Source organism: Furipterus horrens, unplaced genomic scaffold, assembly GCF_987537825.1.
Source record: "Furipterus horrens unplaced genomic scaffold, mFurHor1.1.pri manual_scaffold_3, whole genome shotgun sequence".
In the NCBI taxonomy this organism is placed as follows: domain Eukaryota; kingdom Metazoa; phylum Chordata; class Mammalia; order Chiroptera; family Furipteridae; genus Furipterus; species Furipterus horrens.
Genome location: NW_028327173.1, coordinates 30,505,445 through 30,528,203, shown reverse-complemented (window position 1 = coordinate 30,528,203; position 22,759 = coordinate 30,505,445). Strand labels below are relative to the sequence as shown.

Sequence of the window (22,759 nt, the reverse complement as noted above, 5' to 3'; positions counted from 1 at the left end):
TTTTTTTTATCCTCACCAGAGGACATGCTTATTGATTTTAAATAAAAGGAAAAGGTGTTGGGGGAGGTGGGAGAGGGAGAGAAACATCGATGTGAGCATGTGAGCGAGAAACATCAATTAGTTGCCTCTTGCGCATGCCTCAGCTCGGACCCGAATCCACAACCCCTGCATGTGCCCTGACCGGAATCAAATTCGCAGCCTTTCAGTTTACAGGACAGCACTCCTACCAGCTGAGCCACACTGGCCAGGGCATTTCTTTCTTTCCTACCTTCACCCCCTACTTCTTGTCCTACCCACTGTCACCCACACAGAACCAAAAAATTGAATTTCTTTATAAAAAAGTGTGTATTTCATCTTACCTGTTTAAACTTCAGTTACCCTCAAAGTACTCTCCATTTGCTGCAATACACCTATTGAGATGTTTTCCCACCTCTCAGAACTGTTTTTGAACTCATTCATTTCGATGTCTCTAAGTGCTTCTGTCGTTTTTTGTTTCACCTCTTCCACATCAGCAAAACACTTCCCTTTGAGGAGTTTTTTTCATCTGGGGAAACAAATGCTCAGGGCAAGATTGGGTGAATAGAGAGGATGGGGCACGGGGGTGTTCCCGATTTTGGTCAAAAACTGCTGAACACTCAGTGTGGTGTGGGCAGGTGCGCTCATAAGTCACCCATGATTAAATGAGCAAACACATTGAAAGAGTCTTCAAAAAAAATTCACTGAAGCCAAACACAGCCTCTCACAACAACACAGATTTTTTAGTTAGATGAATAGTTATTACTAGTTGTTAGGTCTTAGTTACATAACTACTGTTAACCTGTTTCTTAGTCTGTAAAGTACAAATAATAATAGTGCTTACAGCATAGAACTTGGAAGATGGAGATAATGCATGCAAAGTGTTATTACAATTCCTGGTCAACGGAATTGTATTCAATTAATTACCATTATTAGTTATTATTGTAATTAACCTGAACACTAGAGTTGCAATCAAAAGACCTACCACATGAGAAAATCTTTTTTTTTTTTTATTGCATTGATTTATTCATTCATTCATCAAACAGTTTACTAAATGCCTATTATGTGCCAGGCACTGTGATAGGTAGGCCTCATATTTCTTATCAATAAAAATGGGGGCCAATAATAGTAATGATTTCATCCCCGTGGTATTATTATCAGGATTAAATGAGTACTTTTATACATACCTGAGGTTGTATTATAATTGTTCTCTAGCTAGGTTGATTTCCCAAAGAAGAAAGCTTTATGTTATATTCATTCTGTTATCTCCTAATACTGAAAGGACAGTGCATCACGCAAATCATTGCAGGGTAAATTACAGGCTTAGAAACATGCACGAACTGAACACTTTTCAGCATAACCATGTTGAATAATCAAACTATGTAAAAATGCTTTTCACATTGTAAAGGGATGTATAAATCTAAGATCATTAATTCCATAGTCATGGAAATAGATATTGTGGTGTTTTTAGACTCTGTTTCAAAGAGGCCAGGATCCCAGAGATACCTCAGGAATGGCTGCGGTAAGGCACACACACAAAGGGGAGGTAGAACAATCCCATTTATTTTACTTATTTTGCTACAATAAAAATGGTTTGAAAATCAGTGTTGAATTTGTGCATGTTTCTAAGCCATTGTACTTTATACTGTGATGATCCTTTGTCCTTTGTGATACTGACCTTCCCCTTCTCCATTTGACAGACAGATGTACTGGTCCTGAGCTGTGATCTAATAACAGATGTTGCCTTACATGAGGTTGTGGACCTGTTCAGAGCTCATGATGCATCACTCGCCATGTTAATGAGAAAAGGTCAAGATGGCTTAGAACCAGTTCCAGGTCAAAAGGGGAAAAAAAAAGCAGGTAAGGAGACAGGAGTTTGATTTGCTTATTGGATTTTTATAATTATTATTGTCATTCATACTTTCTCTTAAGAAACATGTATTGAAAACTGACTGCAGTGCTAGTGGTTGATGACATAAAGTCCAGTAAGACACAGCCACTGACTTGAAGAGGTTTATAACTGTTAATCAGATTCTGTAAAGTCCAAGAGGCTTTAGGTTCTGCAAGGTCCAAGAGGCTTTTGTACGCAGAACAGAGTAACCAAAACTATTTGCATTGCGTTTAAGGCTCAAATGTGTATACCTAACAGAAAAATTTAATTTGAAATCAAATTTTTTAAAATATTTGAAGTTTTGATTACAAATTTAATTGGATACCTTTAAGCGATTAAAATTACTATTACAAATTAGTGTGGTTGATTTTTTTGAATGGTCTAATGACCCTAAATAAACTAGATAGTCATTGTCAGGGTAGCCCTGCTCTGAGAAATCACCCAGAGACTGCTGGTTTATTGAGGGAACAAAGGAATCAGGGGAAGGGAGTTAAGTAGGTAGACGCAATTCCCGGGACTGACTCAAGGGCCGGTAGGAGCATGGGAAACGGCGGCCGAGGGGGTGGGGTAGCTCCCGGTCCTCCTCGTGGGTCCGTAGGAATCGTCACCGACACTTGTGCAGGCACCTTTTTTATACACCTTTCGGTAAGGGGGAGTTTGCTTATTGACATATTCAGTAGGTCCTTTACATCTCATTGCTTTCTCCCGCCCACACCAGCTTAGTTAACATATTGGGCTAAGTCATTTGCATTTCCTCTGGGAAAGTTTCAGTCCGTCAACATATTTTTTGGGAATGGCTAAGTCTATTAGCATTTTCTCTGGGAAAGTTTCAGTCCATCAGCATATCTTTTGGGAAATGCTAAGTCCGGGGCCAGGTTGATTACCAAAGTCCAGGTGTACATGATCTGACATGTACAAACCATACTTTGTCTTCTTAGGATTACAACACACTTGTCTTTATATTTTCCTAAGATTCTAGTAGTAGGTTAATCTTTTTTCTTTCAATCTTCAGAGAGTTATAGTAATCTTAACAGACCAAAGAGAAAAGGAATAATACTCTATACCACTCATAGAATTTGGGTTATTGACCAGTTGTTGATTTTAGTTAAGGCAAAGTTTCTGATTGCTTTTCCCAGAATATTTCAAACCTGAACCACTGATTCAGTGACTGGGCTACTTTTAATAACTGAATTTATGGCCAAAAATCTTTGTCAGATTACACTTTTTGTATATATAGGTTTTCATTTTTCCTAGATTGATGTGTTTTTACCCTGGAGTTTTTCCCTGGAATGACGAGTTCTTTAGATTTTGCTTATCCAGCATTATGTAACCCATTATCCTGTCATTATTATATATTGATGTAGTCTTAATATTGCTAGAAGCTATGTATGGCATATTATTATCCTACTATTAATAAAGCCACCTAGAGCTTTCAGTTCTAGGATTTGAGTAATTAGTCTGTATTTTTAGGTTTCTTCTTTAGGGCATTTAGTTAACTTATGATTTTGAATTATAGCATTAAAATTTCTTTCTGGTTGCTTTTTGTGATTACTGGTGCAGAGTGTTGAATCCTCTTTCTATCTTATTATTATGTATAATCCTCATGTCAATCATTCCTTTTGTTCTTGATGTATTTTCTACTTTTGCAAGGTCTGGTTTGCTTACTTATAATTCCCTGTATTCAGCCTTTTGGACTTACACAGAGAGAAACAACTGTATATCCAGACTTCATAAACAGATGTATATTTTATAAATATAAATATTTATATATTTCTCTATTTATAATAATTTAGAAATAAATACCCTGTTATAGTTACTCTTCTTGTTATTAGAATGTTTTAGTACATTTCACATTAGCTTTTATCTCTTAAATATCATTATAAATGCCATAGCTTTTTACAATTTTGTTTTAAACAAACTATAACTATTATCTTTCTGCCCGTCCATTTAAAATGTTAGCCAATGGAAGTTCCTTTAAGCTGCCTCTTCTATTCTCTTTGAAAAAGTATGCTGCATACTTACTTTAACTTGCTGTTTCTGGAATGTGAGCTGGAGGGCAGGGCAGCAGGAAATGGGAGTGGAGAGGAAACAGGAATCATGCTAAAAGGTTTGAACTTTATCCCCAAAACAGTGAGGAGTTATTGAGGAATTTTAAACAAGAGAATGTTATAATTAGATCTGTGTTTTAAAAAGGTTTTTTAGCCCTGACTGGTGTGGTTCAGTTGGTTGGTCATCATCCCACAATGCGAGAAGTTGCTAGTTCGATTCCCTGTTAGGGCACATGCCTGGATTGTGGGTTCAGTCCCTGGTTGGGACACATGTGAGAGGCAACCGACCAATGTTTCTTTCTTGCATCAATGTTTCTCTCCCACTCTTTCTTCCTCCCTTCCTCTCTTTCTAAACATAAACCAAATCTTTTTTAAACAAGGTTTTTCATTCTTAATATGAAATTTTGAACTTCTCATTTTCTGTATTTTATTGTATTTGAAGACAGGTTCACCTAAATACCTGAGTGTTTAATTCCTCCCATGGATGCTATGCATTTTAGTGATAAGAATTTTTGAAAAGAATCCTAAATTCCTCAGACTGCATATTTGGCCTGCTTCTCGGCTGCCGTTGTGTGCCAGAATAGCCAGCAGTCTCCCCTTTCCCATGTTTTGTTTAATAGTAGATCCCCTAGGTCCAAGTTTTCCGCATCACCATTCACTAATAGGAGGATGGTTATAGCTTGATGTTTCAGGAGCCCTCTCTCTCCCCTGGCCACTTTCTTCTCAGCAGATATGTAGGAATTATAGATACTGAGGAAGGCAGGATCAAATTCAATTTGGATATTTTGGATTTTTTTTTTTCCCCGCTGCAGGCCAATACATGTTGTTATTTGCCTGAAATGCTCTCCATCCCCTCTTCTCCCACAACTCATGCACTCTTAACTCCAGTTTAGCCTTCAAATTATTCTCTGAGAGAGGCCTTCCTGGACCCTCTAATGTGAAATTGTATCCTCTTCTTTGACTACAGATGGTAGCCCTGCCCTCTGATTTACTCATGGCCCATGGTGAGCAGTCAGTAGATATTATTGAGTGGTTGAGGGATTTGCCTGTGAAGGCAGCTCTTATAGCCCCCCCAGGTCAGAGAAAGTAGATTCAAGCCCTAGCCCTTTAAATCCTAGAACTGTGAGTCTGAGCTGTAGTTTGATTCATGCATGGGTATCATTATAAGGGCATGAATTTATAATGATGTTTTAGACTGATACTACATTATCTATTAATTTATATTTGGAAGTGTTTTCAAGATTTTTAAATAAACACGTACTATTGTAGCATAGCTGTTAAGAGCACAGGCTCCAGAGTTCCAGTTGTGTAGGTTTCAACGCCCTAGAACTGTATGATATTGGGCAAATGATCTAACCATCCTGAACTTCATTTCCTTTAGCTGAAAAGTGCAACTGAATCTTTCAGGATTTTTTGTGAGAAGTAAGATGTTTGTAAAGCATTCTGTTTACTCTTTGAAACATAGTAGTTGCTTAATAAATTGTAATTCCTGTTCCTATTATCATTATCACTTTCACATATATTTTGGAAATAATCCTACGGGAAGTAATTTTGTCCTATAGCCTAACAAGTCACATTTAATAACTTTGCAAGCATTCTATGTTTGTTTGTTTTTTTTAGATGTTCTATTTACTTACTTTGAGAGAGAGTGGGAGGGAAGGAGAAAGAGAGGGAGAGAAACATCAATGTGTGAGAGATATGTCTATCAGTTGCCTCTCACTCACCCCCAACCGGGAACCTGGCCCGCAACCCAGGCATGTGCCCTGACTGGGAATCGAACTGGCTACCTTTCTGGTTTGCAGGCTGGCACTCAATCAACTGAGCCACACCAGCCAGGACTAATGTTGTTTGTAAAGGGAATTTTTAAATACTTTATGTAAAATGGCAATCCTTTAAAGACCACAAAATACCAAAATGTTTTGGTTTGCATAATAGCTTTTAAGTCTGTAGGAAAACTAATAGTGGCAGCCGGAAATGTCTAGACAAGCTTCTTTTTTTTTTCTTTTTTTTATTGTTGTTCTATTACAGTTGTCCCAATATTTTCCCTCACTGCTCTCCACTGCCCTTACACATCACAAGCTTCTTTGGAAAGACCACATGTAACTTTTCATGGTGATTCAAACAGACTCTGGTTTCTAAAGCCTTGGTATCGGCTTCTCAGAAAAAAATTGGATGACAGAGGTGTAAGAAGGACCCAGAAACCCAGCTAAGCTATGCAGGGAAATGGGGTATATAAACTCTGGTGGATCCTGTTTACTGATTTTTGCAGCATTGGGTACCATAACTGAAATATAAAATCTTCCACTTGTCGGTATTTAGCCATGTTCCACCGTTGCTTAATATTACTTATTGAGCGAATGAGTCAAGAGATCAGTTTAACACAGTTCCTGGGTATGTGTTATGCTAAGCACAGAACTAAGTACCAAGGTCCATATAAATGAAAAAAAAAAAAAAAAAAAAAAAATATATATATATATATATATATATATAATATCCCTACCCTAAAGGGTAGACAGACAAAGGTTCATTATACCCTCCCTAATTATAGGGCATTTTGAGACTCTTGAAACCTGAAGGAGAAAATTGAATAGAAACCGTGATCTTGAGAGAACTAATGGAAACCTCATATATGCAGTTTTTTAAAATCTTCACCCAAGGATATGTTTATTGACTGGGGTGGGGGAGAGAAACATCAGTGTGAGATCGGTTGCCTCCCATATGTGCCCTAACTGGGGACTGAACTTGTACCTTTTGGCCTGTAGGACAATGCTCCAACCAACTGAGCCACCTGGACAGGGCCTCATGTATGTAATTTTGCAGTCACAAAAATCAAATAAAAATAATACATTATATAAAGAGAATATCAGTGATACTATAATACATATATATTTATTATATATATATATATATCTTAAACTTGCAATGATGTGTAGAAATCAATTCCAGTTTACCACCTCTTGCTTGTTAGAAACTTCAAGATTTCCTTTTTTCCTCAATTTCGTGAGAACATAGTATATTTATTTTGCTTTATTGCAGATAATGTTTATTAAAGGGCTTATCTTTTTGGTATGTTCCTCTGTCCAAATGTTTTATGCTGTTATGATTTTTGACACAAATTATTGACTGTTACCGCTGCAGTACCACCATGTCTCTTGGGATATTTGAAATGGAAAAATTATAGAAAACTTTTATTTAACTCAGTTTACTGTAGTAGTATTTCTCAAATTCCTCTCCAGTTCTCAGAGTTACGTAGTCTTGATCCAGACTAGAATCAGTATATGTTAGTGAGTTTCTGATTCACATGAGTGAAAGCTGTCACTTAGCTGTCACTTCTCAATCAGCTCAGTTCCCACTGCCACTAACAAATATTCATAGGCAGTTCTGAGCCTGTTTCTTTGCTCCAGCTGTCTTCATTTTTCTCAAAGCTGTACTGCACAGAACAAACAAACAAAACTTCTACTCCTGCTTGGACTTCTGCTTGATCTATTTTCTCTTCTCAATTCCCACTCTCCTCCCTGCCCTGTTTTTCTAATTATATCCAACAGAAGTGGCTTGAAATCCCTGCACATTCAAAACTGAAATTCTCGTGACTGAGAAAACAGTATACAGAAGTTAAGTTCAAATGTGCCTAGAACTCATCAGTCACAGTGTGATAAGTACTATAACAGGATCATATGCAAAATGCAGGGAACAATTTAATGTCTCAGTTACACGAAAATATTTTTTAACTCTTTGAATGCCAATGTTGCTGTGAGTGATGCTGACAAATTTTCCCAAAAGTGCCAGCATTGCTCCCAGAGACTTTTTGATGGCTATAAATGTAAATAACAATGAAATAATTTGTATTTTATGTTTTGTTCTCTTATTTTGTACCTCAGGTTATATATTGATACAATTTTTTCTCATGTTGGTCCAAATTTTGAATTACGCATGGCACTCAAAGGGTTAAAACATGATATTTGAAAAGAAGGAGGTAAGCAATTTATTTATGTGCAGACAGTGTAGCGGGTATGAAATCAGATCCCTGACCTACAAATGCATTACATTTCGATATAGTCATTGCATTTAGGACATAATATATGTAAAATCTACACTAAGCCCTATGTGGGAAACAGATAATCAAGATTTGTTCTCAAGCTAAAATTCAGTGAGTGGAGCTAGATAGTTCTGTTACTTACCAAGTTTTATATACATTTGTGGCCTAATAGCAGGTTGTGGATAGTTGCTCAAGATCACATCAGTGGTAAGTGGCAGAAACAGAACTTGAACCCATGACTTCTGACTCCATAGCCTGGGCTTTCTCTTTTTTTTAATATAGTTTTCCTTTTTATCAAGGTTTTATATGCCCATAATTTAAAGAGTGATATAGAAATTCAAGACTTTCACAAGGCTGATATCAGGATGTTATCTAGAGCTGAGGTCTCATCTGAAGGCTCAACTAGGAAAGGATTTCTTCTAAGCTTACTTGTTGGCAGAATTTCGGTTCCCTAAGGATGGTTGAACTGAGAATCTCGGTTTCTAGCTAGCTGTTAGCTAGAAGCTGCCCTTATTTTTTTCATTTAATTGCTTCAGCCTCTCTCCACATAGCAACTTGTTTTATCAGAGCCAGCAAGGGAGAGAACCTTCTAGCAAGACAGCAGTTACAAACTTATGTGACCTAATCATGAAAGTAACATCCCATCACTTTTGCCGTATTCTTCTGATGAGAAGCAAGTCGCTAGTCCTGCCCATACTCAAGGGGAGAGGATTCAGAAGGGTGAGGCTATCAGGAGGCAATTATTCTTAGAGTTTACTCACCGTAGCTGGACTCACTGATACGTTTCGGGCCTCAGCTGTGACAGCTGAGTTTCTCTTTCTATCTAGTCTCTTATCATACAGGAGGCTAGCCTAGGCTTGTTCACATGGCGGCGGCAGTGTATGACAGGACGGGAAGAAACTACAAGGCCTCCTGAAGCCTAAACTCAGAAGTCACACTGTGTCACTTCCTCTGCATTCTTTAGTCAAAGCTAGTTGCTAGGCCATCCTATATCTAGATATAAAGAATGAGTGACTAAAGCTAACCTGTTTTTCCTTTTCTTCCTGTGAGCAGTATTTTTTCTTCAAAAATTTTTGTGGTAGAATATGCATAACATAAAATTTACCACTATTATTTAAGTGTACAGTTCAGTGGTACTAAATGCATTTATAATGTGCAACAATCACTACCATCCGTCTTCATAGCTTTTTTCATCTTGTAAAGCTGAAACACTATTCCCATTAAACAATAACTCCCTATTTCCCTCCCCCCAGCCTCTTTATCCATTAAACAATAAGCCACCATCCTCCCCTTCCTCCCATTCTACTTTCTGTCTCTGATTTTGACTACTTTAAGTACCATGTGTAAGTAAAATCATACAGTATTTTTTTTTTTTGTCACTGGCTTATTTCCCTTAATATAATGTCCTCAAAGTTCATTTGTGTTGTAGTATATTCAGAATTTCCTTCTTTTTTAAAAAGATTTAATTTATTTCTTTTTAGAGAGAAGGGGAAGAGAAGGAAAAAGAGAGGGAGAGAAACATCAATATGTGGTTACCTCTTGCACACTCCCAACTGGTGACCTGGCCCACAACCCAGGCATGTGCCATGACTGGGAATCAAACTGACAACCCTTTGGTTCGCAGGCCGGTATTCAGTCCACTGAGCCACACTAGCCAGAGCCCTTCCTTTTTAAGGCTGAATAACATTGAATGTGTATACTACATTTTGCTTATCCATTAATCCATCAATGGACACTTGGGTTGCTTCCACCTTTTAGCTACTGTGACTAATGAACATGGGTGTACAAATACCTCTTCAAAACCCTGCTTTCATTTCTTTTGGGTGCAAACCCAAAAATGGAATTGCTGGATCATATGGTTAATTCTATTTTTAATTTTTTGAGGAAACACCATACTGTTTTCCACAGTGGCTATACCATTTTATATTATAGAACTTACTTTAAGGAAAAAGCTGGAACAAATTTGTTATCTTTTAAAATCTATGTACACTGTAGGTTTTGATTTGCTAATTATTTAGAATCCTTGTATATATATAATAAGTGAAAATTGCCCATCATTTTTCTTTCTCATAATGTCTTTGTCGAGTTTTGGCATCAGATCATGCTAGTCTCAATGAGATGGAATTCCCACTCTGAACATAATGCCTGTCACAGCGGAAGTGCACAAATATATTTATTAGCTGAATGAATGAATGGATAAGTAAATGACTATAGAGGAAACAGGAGGGTGAAAGAAATAGGAAAAAATAGGAAGAGTTGAATATGACAGAATTTTTTAAAATGAAACTTTGTAGTTTTAACTGCTTTCTTAACATTATTTGTGTGGTCTTTCTTTATAGGCGAACATTCTAATATTACCTGTCCTGCTCTCAAAGTGGAATTCACTTTGTTAAAGCAGAACAGAAGTCTTTCCAAGTTCCTATAATTTGTATCATAGTCTGAGGTCCCAGTTGCTATGGTAGCTACAAAGAAGCAAATACAAGAAGTGGGCCCTGAGAGTGAGGGGATGTGACTGAAGTGCACCAGAACTAAAAAATTGACTTGTTGAAAATTATTGCTCCCAGGACTTTCAGTAATTGAAGGTTTTTGTGGGCCTGAGGACTTGGACAGGGTAAGCACTCCAAATCATATCCAAAAATAACATCTCTGTGTTTCTTTTTAAAATATTGGCTCATAATTAGACCTTTGCAGTTGATGTTCTCAAGTTTCCATGTAACAGATGAATGAATGAATGAATGAATTAATTGGTAAATGTCAAAGCTGCTGTGTGGCATTTGAAATTCTCTGCACTTTCTAGCTTTGATTGAAAATCTATGTAAAACTTATCTTCAAATTGGCATATTTACCCTTTCTTCTTTGGAGTTTGCTAATCTTAGATACTGTAAAAAATAACATACACCTTTTTATGATAACTTCCCTATTCAGATTCAGACACTGCATATAAGATGACCAGAAACCACCCGAAGAAATGAATGCTTTAACCCCTGAGCTAAACACGTTATATATACTTCAGTAATCCATTTGGTTCTAGATACAGAGGCCTGAAGCTGGCAGGGAAGCATATGCAATTATATGGAAATCATTGCCTGTCAATAGGAGACAGATAAATTCATCTTTAAAGATAATATTTTTCCTTGAGTTCAACTTCCACTTTCTCCTTTTCAAAGAGGTATTAAATCATTGCTTTATTTGATTTTTTTGTGAGAATCAAATAAGAGCATTATTAACTTTTTTAGTCCTTATAAGAAGCCTATGATTGTCCCCATTTTACAGGTGAAACTGAGGAACGGAGAGGTTTAGTATCTTGCTCGAAGACATACATCTAGTAAGTGGTACTCATACCCAAGTGGTCTGTCTTCAAAGGCTGTCTTCTTAATTATATGCTATGCTGCCTTTATGTGGAAGTGCTTTTGTTAGCTATAGATAGCTACTATGCAGATTTTGTTAAGTGGGCAACACTGTACTGGATTTTATGTGAGAATATTCTATTAGGTTAGCTGTGAATTTTGAATAAGTTCTGTAGCTTAAAGCATTGTATCCATGTAATTTCTTATTTTAAGAGACTGTCCATTTTAAGCAGGGCCTTTGAAGGCCTTATAATGTGGTTGGGGTGAAGAAATATAACACAGAAAAGAGCAATAATAGGGCAGCCTGTAAAATCATCATCTATCAGATAACTCCATACATTTAGTAAATATGTACCTTATTTTCTTTGAATGCACCCATAAACAGCATAAAATTTAGTGCATAGTAGACATATAGTTAATGTTGATTAGATGTGGGTGTTTTTAAATAATGTAATTCCCATTATCACAGTGAGCAGACCAAGGTGATTATTTGCAAAGGAAGAATTCCTTGTACTTTCTCTCTATTTTTTTATTTTTAAAAAAGATTTATTTATTTTTTAGAGAGAGGGGAAGGGAGGGAGAAAGAGAAGGAGAGAAATAGCAGTGTGAGAGAAACATCTATTGGTTACCTTTGCACACCCCTAATGGGGAGCCTGGCCCTGAAACTAGGCAAGTGCCCTGATAAGGAATCAAACCAGTGGCCTTTTGGTTCTCAGGATGACGCCCAGCCCACTGAGCCACACTAGTCAGAGCTGTACTTTCTTTGTGTGCTGTGCATTGGATTTGTGATTCATCCCTTAGTTGCTTAAGCAGTATCTTGACTGCCCCTCTTTTTTTTAACTTTTTATTTATTTATTTATTTATTTATTTATTTTTTACAAATAAAAATTACATATATTTAAGGTGTACAAGGTGATATTTTTATATATGTAGACATTGTGAAGTGATTACCACAAACTAATGAACATATGCATCACCTCCTTAACTTTTTATTTTTTAAATAATTTCAAATTTATACAATGGTTACAAGAATAGTATAAAGAACTTATATATCCTTCACCCAAATTCCTCAAATGTTAATGCTTGCTTTATCATTCTTTCTCTTATAATATATTCAATATATATCATATGCATACACAGTGCATATGTAATTATTATTTTTCTGAGCTATTTGAAAATGAGTTGCAGATATCATTCCCTTTGCCTTTAAATACACGACTATATATCCTTTCCCCTCACCCTCTACCACCCCCGCTTAAAACTGACAGTCTCTTAAAATAAGAAATTACATTGATATAATGATTTAATCTATAGAACTTATTCAAAATTCACAGTTAACCTAATAGAATATTCTTTAGAATAATTTAAAATTTTTTTTTGACTGCCTGTCTTTTAAGCATTGTAATGAGTATGTGCTACATAACACTCAATCCTGTATTTGGTTCCGAGAGAAATGTGAGCAGGTACCCTGTTCCCTGACTTAGTCATACAAGCAGGGCAAATGTCTTCGTTTGATTTTCCTTCTTTTGTATGATTCAGTGGAGCAGCGTGACTTCATTGGAGTGGACAGCACAGGAAAGAGACTGCTCTTTATGGCTAATGAAGCGGACTTGGACGAAGAGCTGGTCATTAAGGGATCCATCCTGCAGAAGTAAGCCCTAGGGTTTTTCTTCTTGGCAATTCTTCTTGTCTTAAAACAAAATAAAACCACCCAGTGGATGGGAAAGAGGGAATGAAAACTAGATTGTACTGTGTGAAATTAACAAAAGTATGTGAATGTTTTCCCATGAGATAGAATGAAGGCTTTTCTCCACCACACAAGCTTAGCTTTTCACTGTGTTTTTTCTTACCAAGGTAGAGTCAAATCCTGCACAGGAGTGGGGCAAAGCAGCTGCGGGGAAAAGAGGGAACAGGACTATTTTTCTAACAATGTTATAGAGCTCCCTTTAAAAAAAATTTATGGTAAATTCACAACATAAAATTTACTATCTTAACCATTTTAAGTGTACGTTTCAGTAGTGTTAAGTATATTCACATTGTTGTGAAACAAATCTCAAGACCTTTTACAACTTGCAAATTTAAAGTTCTATATCTATTCAACAACAACTGTCTTCTCTTCAGCTCCTGGTTTAATACCATTAAATTTTCTGTTTCTGTGATTTTGACTACTTTAGATACTTCATATAAGTAGAATCATAAAGTATTTGTCTTTTTGTGACTAGCTTACTTTACTTTATGTAATGCCCTCAGGGGTCATCCATGTTGTAGCATATGTCAGAATTTTCTTCCTTTTTAAGGCTGCATAATATTCCATTATATGTCTATACATTTTTTTAATGTTTAAAATAATTTTTTATTTTTCAATTACAGTTGACGTACAATATTATATTAGTTTCAGGTGTACAACCCAGTGATTAGACTTTTATATAACTTACAAAGTGATCACCTTGATAAATCTCGTACACATCTGATACCATACCTAGTTATTAAAATATTGACTATATTCCCTATACTGTACTTCATATCCCTATGACTCTTCTATAACTACCAATTTGTACTTCTTAATTCCATCACCTTTTTAACCCATCCCTCCAACGACCCTCCCATCTGGGAACCGTCAAAATGTTCTGTGTATCTGAGTCTGTTTCTCTTCTGCTTGTACATTTATTTTATTTTTTAGATTCTATATGTATATAAGTGAAATCATCTGACATGTCTTTGTCTGTCTGACTTATTTCACTTAGCACAATACCTTCTATGTCCATCAATGTTGTTGCAGATGGCAAGATTTCTTTTTTTTTAATAGCTGAGTCATATTCCATTGTATATATCTACCACTTCTTCTTTATCCATTTATCTATTGATTGACACTTAGGTTGCCTCCATATCTTGGCTATTGTAAATAATGCTGCAGTGAACATATGGATGCATATGGCTTAGTGTTTTGAGTTTTTTAGATAAACACCCAAAAGTAGAATTGCTGGGTATTTCTTTGTCTTTTATTATATAGCCTTTGTTTTAAAGTCTATTTTGCCTAGTATAAGTATTGCTACCCCAGATTTTTTTTAAATTTCCATTTTCATGAAATATCTTTTTCTATTCTTTTACTTTCAATCTGTGTGTGTCTTTTGCTCTGAAGTGAGTCTCCTGTAGACAGCATATGTAAGGGACTTATTTTGTTATCCAGTCACTGTATGTCTTTTGATTGGAGCTTTTAATCCATTTGCATTTAGATATGTATTTATTGCCATTTTATTGTTCATATTTTTTATATATATTTTTCTTCTTCTAAAAGAAGACTCTTTAACATTTCTTGTAATACTGGTTTGGTGATGATGAACTCCTTTGGCTTTTCCTTGTCTGAGAAACTCTTTATTTGTCCTTGCTGGGTAGAGTAATCTTGGTTGTAGGTCCTTGCTTTTCATCACTTTAAGTATTTCCTGCCAGTCCCTTCTGTCCTGCAAAATTTCTGTTCAGAAATCAACTGACAGTCTTGTGGGAGCTCCCTTGTAGGTAACTTGCTGTTTTTAAGATTCTTTGTCTTTAACCTTTGGCATTCTAACCCTTTGAGTGCCATGCATAATTTGAAATTTGGATCAACATGAGAAAAAATTGTATCAATATATAACCTGAGGTACAAAAAAAGAGAACAAAACATAAAATACAAATTATTTCATTGTTATTTACATTTTATAGCCATTGGAAAAAGAGTCGCTGGGAGCAACACTGGCACTTGGGAAGATTTGTCAGCGTCACTCACAGCAATGTTGGCACTCAAAGGGTTAATTATGATGTGTCTTCATGTGGGCCTCTTTGCATCCATCCTGTTTGGGACTCTCTGTGCTTCCTGGATTTGTATGTCTATTTTCTTTACCAGGTTAGGGAAGTTTTACATCACTTTTTTACATAGGTTTTCAATTCTTTGCTCTCTCTCTTCACCTCCCAACACCTCCATGATATGAATGTTGATACACTTGAAGTTCTCCCAGAGGCTCCTTAAACTATCCTAATTTTTCTGGATTCTTTTTTCTTTTTGCCATCCTAATTGGGTGTTTTCTGCTTCTTTATCTTTCAAATTGCTGTTTTGATCCTCTGCTTCATCTGCTCTACAGTTGATTCCCTATAATGTATTCTTCATTTTAGTTATTATATTCTTCATTTTTGACTGGTTCTTTTTTATGCTTTGAAACTCCATTTTTATGTTTCCTATCTCTTTGTTGAAGTTCTCACTGAGATCACTGAGCATCCTTATAACCAGTGTCTGGAACTCCACATCTGGTAGATTACTTGTCTCCATTTTGTTTAGCTCTTTTTCTGGAGTTTTATTCTGTTCTTTAATTTGGGCCAGGTCTCTTTGTTTCCTCATTTTGGCTGTCTCCCTATTTGTTTCTGCATATTAGATAGAATTGCTACATCTTCTGGTCTTGGTAGAGTGGCTTTATATGGCACAGCCTCTCCACTCACCAAACTGGGCACTCCAGGTGCACCCCCTTTGTGGGCTGTGTATACCTTCCTGTCCTAGTTGGCACATTAATGGGAAATTTTTACCCCCCAGACTGATTGGCTGTGAGGACTGGCCATGACCACAACAGAGGCCAACCCCACAGAGCAGGACTTACTTCCGCAGTGTTCTGGTGCCCGATGAGTCCACCTCTTGGGGGTGTTTCTCGTGGAGGTGGTTGGGTGGTGCTCCATCATGGTCTGAAGCTGTCTACCAGGTGCAAGCTGGTCCTGGGGCCTCCCAGGAGGTGCAGGCCAAGGTCAACTGCCACCTGTGCTCTCCCTGAGGCCACAAAGCAATCTGCAGATGGCTGCTTCTTGTGCTGGGCTGGAAGTACCTGAGAGAGGTTAAGCCGTGAACGAAGGCCAGCTGCCCCTAGTTCGAGGCCTGGGGCTGTTTAGCAAGAGCTACGGAGCTGCTGAAGCCAGATGCTGCGTGTGAACCTTTGAGAGATTTCAGAAAAACCTGTATCATGAGCCAAGACAGACCATTTGTATGGAAAAGTCACTGGAAACAGCTTGGGTGGGCCCACAAGTTGGTGGGGTGGAGGGTCTCAGGGAAGCATGAGGGTGGGGAGAACAGTGTGAGCCAGTTGATGAGGCCTCAGATACGGAGTCCGCATGCCTGCATTGTTGAGGGAGTGCCGGCAAAGGAACAATAGCCTAGGCAGCACTTCTGTCGAGGAGAAAGCTACTTCTCCAGCCCTGGCCTGGAAGCCAAATAATTCAGTTCCTCTTCTATGTCCCTGATGTTTTTGAGCTGCTACCCCCAGCACTGGAGCTCAGAGCAAGTGAGTCTGAGTATGTCTGTGCACAGCCCCTTTAACAAGAACACGTGGGACTTCAGCAGCTCTCCATCTCACTAAGTCAGAATCACCACTGGTTTTCCCAGCCAGAAGTTATGAAGACTTCTCTTCCAGGCACAGGAACTCTGGGCCTGGGGTCCTGGTGTGGGCCTGGGACTCCTCACTCCTCAGGGGGGCCCTCTGCAGCCTAGATATCCCTCCCAATTTTTAACCACCACACGTGGGTGTGGAACCAGCCTGTTCCACATCTTTGCCCCTCCTGCTAGTCTCAACGTGGATTCTTCTGTGTATCCTTAGTTATAGGACTTCTGTTCAGCAAGATTGCAGGTGGTTCTCAATGATGGTTGTTTTGTAATTTTGCTGTTATTCTGATGTGGTTGTGGGAGGATGCAAGTACTGCATTTACCTACTCCACCATCTTTTAAAAAAATTATTTATGCATTCATTGGTTGACTCTTGTATGTGCCCTGACTGAGATCAAACCCACAACCTTGGCATATCAGGACAATGCTCTAACCACCTGCTACCCACCCAGGGCCTTACTCCACCATCTTGACTGGAAGCCCTATACAGCATTTTCTTTATTCATTCATCTGTTGATGAACATTTGGGTTGCTCTGCCTCTTGGTATTGTGAAGAATACTGCAGTGAATATGGTGTGTAAATATCCCTTTGAGATCCTGCTTTGAATTCTCCTGGCTATATACCTAGGAGTGGGATTGGTGGATCATATGATAGTTCTATTTGTAATTTTTGAGGAAATTCCATACGATTTTCCATAGTAGTTGTACCATTTTATATTCCTACCAGTAGTACAGAAGGGCTCCAGTTTCTCCACATCCTCACCAGGACTTTTATTTTCTATTTTTTTGATAGTAGCCATCCTAATGGTTACACATAGGCAACACAGTCACATTTCCTTAATCAGCACGTATTGAGTGCTTGCCAATGTAGACTTTTTTTACCAGAAGCCACCATACTCAGAGTTTTACCGACTGCTGCAAATAGATAGGAATGCCTAATAAATGTTTAAAGCCTGGATGAAATGAATGCGAGAGGAGTAAGTTGGGAAAGAAAAATACCTTACTTTTTATTTTTACTATCCAGCACAAAAGAGGTAGAAGATATATTTCAGAGTATATATTTTAATGAAAAGGAAGTTAAATTAGCTTCAACTGGCCCCATTACCTACCCCTATGGATTAGAGTTTTATATTAGAGCCTTGATTATTTCATCTGTAAAAATTGGTTTAAGTGACCAAAAAATAGTAAATATTAATACTGTTGCTAAACAAATAAAAACTCTTGGGAAACATATTCATAATATCACTTCCAGATTAAAATGGCTGTTTCAGATTGCATCACAGGACTTTCTACTACTAGTTCCTATATAAGTGTGAAAAATAAATTAATAAAAACATGGGCAGAAATTGTAACAGCAGCAAACAAAGTAGGATAATTAAATGTAATAAAGCATAAAAATTGGTGGCCAAGGGAAGAAACAAGATTATAGGAGGTAACAGAAAGGAATAAAGTTAGGCTCCCAACTCCACCCTACCACCACTCCCAAGAAGCCGTGCTAATGTATTATTGAAACCGTGCAAGTTCTCACTAATGGCTGCAAATATGGAAAGAAACAAACTGAACCTTTATCTTCTGACTGAGAAGCATGACTCTATAACAGAAACAAAAGATCTAAACCTAAACAATGAATAGGTGAAATAATACAAAGCTGGAGACTTATCCCTTCATCTGACTGCAATATAACCTGAATTATGTGGAATGGAATAAGAATATGTAACAGAATCTCGGGAAAGAGAAATCTTCTAACAAAGACTCTACAGTACCTTCAACGTGTTGTCTAGATCCCTTCCATCTCTCCCACTCACATCATTCCCTGAAGCCATAGAAAAGTACATATAATACAAAATAACCAGCACTCACATGACAGTGGTCTCAGATACAGGAGTATGAGAGCCAAGAATTCATCTATATTATATCAAAACAAATAGAACAAGCATGAACAAGACCAAAAGAATCAGCATGTCACTGTGCAAACATACAGCAAACAAAATGAAAGCAAGAAGAATTGCCCTGCAAAAAAGCAAAGAACCTATCCTGAAGAAAACAATTCAATGAATAGAACGAATTTCTCTACAACTGTGCAATTCTACAACTTTAAAACAATCCATTAAAATACGAATTTATCAAGGAACTAGAATAAATGACCCATGGACATGGACACCAGGATGGGGATTGACTGTAGGAGTGGGGGTGCAGGACAGTGGAGAGCAACGGGGAAAAATTGGGACAACTGTAATAGAACAACAATAAAAAAAGATATTTTTAAAAATGTGGATTTAGCCCTGGGTGGTTTGGCTCAGTGGGTTGAGTGCTGGCCTGTGAACCAAAGGATCACCAGTTCAATTCTGGGTCAGGGCACATGCCTGGGTTGTAGGCCAGGTCCCCGGTTGGAGGCGTGAGAGGGGCACCCAGTCGATGTTTCCCTTGTACATTGAGGTTTCTCTCCCTTTCTTTCTCCCTCCCTTCCCTTCTCTTTAAAAATAAATAAATAAAATCTTTAATAAAAAAATAAAATGTGGATTTAATAAATAAAATTTCAGTGATGAGATGATAAAACAATAAAATGAGATGAGTATATAGAAATAAAAATAAATGGAGGACCAAATAATTTAATTACAGAATTAACTAATAAATTTTAAAATAACAAATAGCAAAATAATAGACACCACTGAAAATCATAAAGGAAAGGTTTGACATATTCACTTATTTAGGTGAAAAACAATGATTCAAAATTACAGAAAATTTAATTGAAATAAAAGACAAAAATAATTCAATATAATTAATATCTCTGAAATAGAGAATGGACCATGTGGCCAAAAGATGTATTCAAAGATATTTGGACATCTTGGTAAAGTAATTTCATTTAAGAATTTTAATATAAAGATAGAACTAGTTATCCCCTAAAACAACAGTAAAGGGATTGTATTTATTTACTTATTTATCATTTTTAATTGATTTGAGAGAGAGAGAGGAAGGGGGCGAGGGAAAGAGAAACATCAATTTGTTGTTCCACTTATTTATGCATTCATCAGTTAACTCTTGTATGTGCCTTGACCAGGGATCAAACCTGCAACCTTGATGTATTGGGATGACACTCTTAACTTACTGAGCTGTATGGCCAGGGAAAGGGATTTTAGAAAGGTGTAAATCCAGAAGACTAAAGAAGATGAAAAAAGAAACAGCAAGGACAAAAGTTTGGAAGAAGAAAAGCAAGAAAATGTAACATGCCTGAGAAAGCTGAGTGCTAAACCAGCAGAAAGGAATGCTGCAATGCAACACGATTTGCACTACAAAACTCATAAAAGAGTCAAGATTCAACAGCACCAAAGTACATCTAGAAGTGAGGCTAAAAGAGGATTACTTGAACGTTTGTCCAAAAAGTAATTAGAGCTTCAGATTTCCTCTTTCAAACCTCACAACTCCTGCAAGAGACTTGAGATTATTCTCAGGAAAGGGTAAAATAGAGGATCTCTACATTAGAACACCAGACATAGATGAGGTTGGAGGTATGATGCAAAAAATAGGAGTTAAGCCAATGTATGTTCTGAGGTCCTCAGCTTCCTTCTCCCACTTGGTTCCTTGCACCTGTCAAGCAAAGACAGAACAGAATCTTCTCAGTGGTATCAGAGGCTCTAAGAGGAAAGACCTAAAGATACAGACATTTCAACACTGAATTTCAAAGTTGAAAAAGCACACCACCTGTTCCCCAATCAGACATTTATTGTGTCACTCTTAAACCTGGACAAAAACAAACAAACAAGCAAACACAAGAATTACCAGATCTAGAGGCCAGAACAAATAAACAACAAGTTAGTGGGGGGGGGGGGTCAACTTGGCGCTTGCCGTTGTGGCTGTTGGTTGGAGCATCATCCTGCACATCAGAAGGCTGCAGGTCCAATCCTCAGTTGGGGTGCATGTGAGAGACAACTGATCAATGTTTCTTTTTCACATCAATGTTTCTTTCTCTCTTTCCTTTCCTCCCTTGCTAAAAAATTTGTAATCAACTTCAAGGGAAACATATTATGCGAGAGAAGAAAGTGTCAAAATAAATAACATTATTCAGAAAGATTTATTATTAATATTTGAATCATCAGAGTTCCATTATTTTAGGTGCTAGGAATACGACAATGAACAAAACACACCAAAACCCTTTCTCTCCTTGAGAGATAAGAGAATATTTCATTCATGAACCCAAAAGCAGAATGCTATCTTTAAAAAGGAGCATTTAGAGACTAAGAAAATGCTGATACTAAAATGCAGAAAGGTTGGAGAAAGTTTTTTGAAAATTTTTTCATAAAGCAGAATAAAACAACAAATTGGTGAAAAATAGAGACATGATAATAAAATTAAAGGAGCAGTCAAGAAGGTCTAACATTTGAATATTAGAAGTTCTAGAATGAGGGAACAAAGAAAATGAAGGGGGGAGATATGATCAATCAAATCATCTGAAAAAACAATTCTCAGAATGAAAGAAGTTGGGTGTCCAGACTGAAAGGAAACAGTGCCCAAGAAAAGACATGAGAAGAAACATACCGAGGTTGTCACCGTGGAATGTAACTCTCATAACAAGAAGATCCTATAAACTTCAAGTTGGGAAGGAGGAATACGGTATATCAAGGAATTAAAATAGCTTTGAACTTCCTAACAGCAACACCAGACACTATAAAACAATGGGAGGAACATGTTCAAAATTCTTAAATCTGTATCTAGTCAAGTGTGAGGGTAGGCCAAGAACTTTTTAGACATTTGCTTTCCATGGATCTGTTTCAGAAAGCTCCGAGAGAATATATAACACCACAAGTCTAGCATAAACTGAGAAAAAGAAAGACATAGGATATAGGAAAAAGAATCCTATAGGATGATGATGAAGGCAGATTCCTGGATAACACCCGTGCACTCAGTATACGTATATGCAACCAGACAAGATTGGAATAGGTCACGGCTTTGGGAATGATTTCTTCAAAATGGTCATATTTCTTCTGATGAAAATGACAGAATACTTGATGTAACTCAACACTTTGAGAGGAGTTTGAAGCACTTGGTGGTTAGTTGGGTATTGAATTATTGATAAGAATCTGTTAGAAAACTAAGAAATGGGAAGACAGTAATGCCAAGTCAAATGACAAAAATGTGCAGGAAAAAAATTAATCATTAGTTACTGAATCAGCTGTTACTAATGTTTATAGATACATAATAATGTAATCACCAACTGAATCTAACCAAAATTATGATATAATTACTTTGGAATGATGGAAAGGAGGATTAGTGTGTTGGAGACATGAGGGAAGAGAAGAAAGATAAACTTCCTTTTTCATAGTTAATAGCTAGTAACTAAAGCAAAGTCGTAAACTTTGATTATTGAGCTAACCAAAATAATGAAATAATAATACTAGGAAGGTAGAAATTCCAGAGTATGGATATATGTGGTAGGGGCAAGGCTGGTAATGAAAGAAAGCCAAATCCTCGTCTTCCATATTGGGAAATCCACAGATTATGTCTGAAGTGGGAAACCTAAGAAATATCATTTTAAGGATGTTATTAGAAATACACACACACACACACACTAAATGGATCTGCTAAAAGAATTTAAAGTGGGTGCTTCTAAGTAACAAAATGGGGAGAAGAGGGAATGGAGGACTGAAATTTTTTATCACTTTTAATACTTCTTGCCAGCCCCTTCTTGCCTGCAAAGTTTCTTTTGAGAAATCAGCTGATTGTCTTTGTAGGTAACTCTCTTCTTTTCCCTGCTGCTTTTAAGATTCTCTCTCTATCTTTAATCTTTGACATTTTAGTTAGGATGTGTCTTGGTGTGGTCCTCTTTGGGTCTAGCTTGTTTGGGACTCTCTGTGCTTCCTGGGCTTCTATGTCTATTTCCTTCACCAAATTAGGAAAATTTTCCTTCATTATTTTTTCAAGTAAGTTTTCAATTTCTTGTTCTTCCTCTTCTCCTTCTGACACCCCTATGATTTGGATGTTGGTACATTTAAAGTTGTCCCAGAGGTTCCTGAGCCTCCTCGTTTTATTTCAATTCTT

General features: G+C 37.1%; 1 protein-coding gene across 1 annotated transcript in view; it reads left to right on the top strand.

Annotated features, from left to right (window-relative positions):
* EIF2B3 (eukaryotic translation initiation factor 2B subunit gamma) overlaps positions 1-22,759 on the top strand; it is an 89,784-nt gene that overhangs the window by 28,525 nt on the left and 38,500 nt on the right. Inside the window, exons 4-5 of the mRNA XM_090269342.1 lie at positions 1,716-1,875; positions 12,877-12,988. Coding sequence (XP_090125468.1) covers positions 1,716-1,875; positions 12,877-12,988 — 272 coding nt within the window. The remainder of the gene's footprint in view (positions 1-1,715; positions 1,876-12,876; positions 12,989-22,759) is intronic.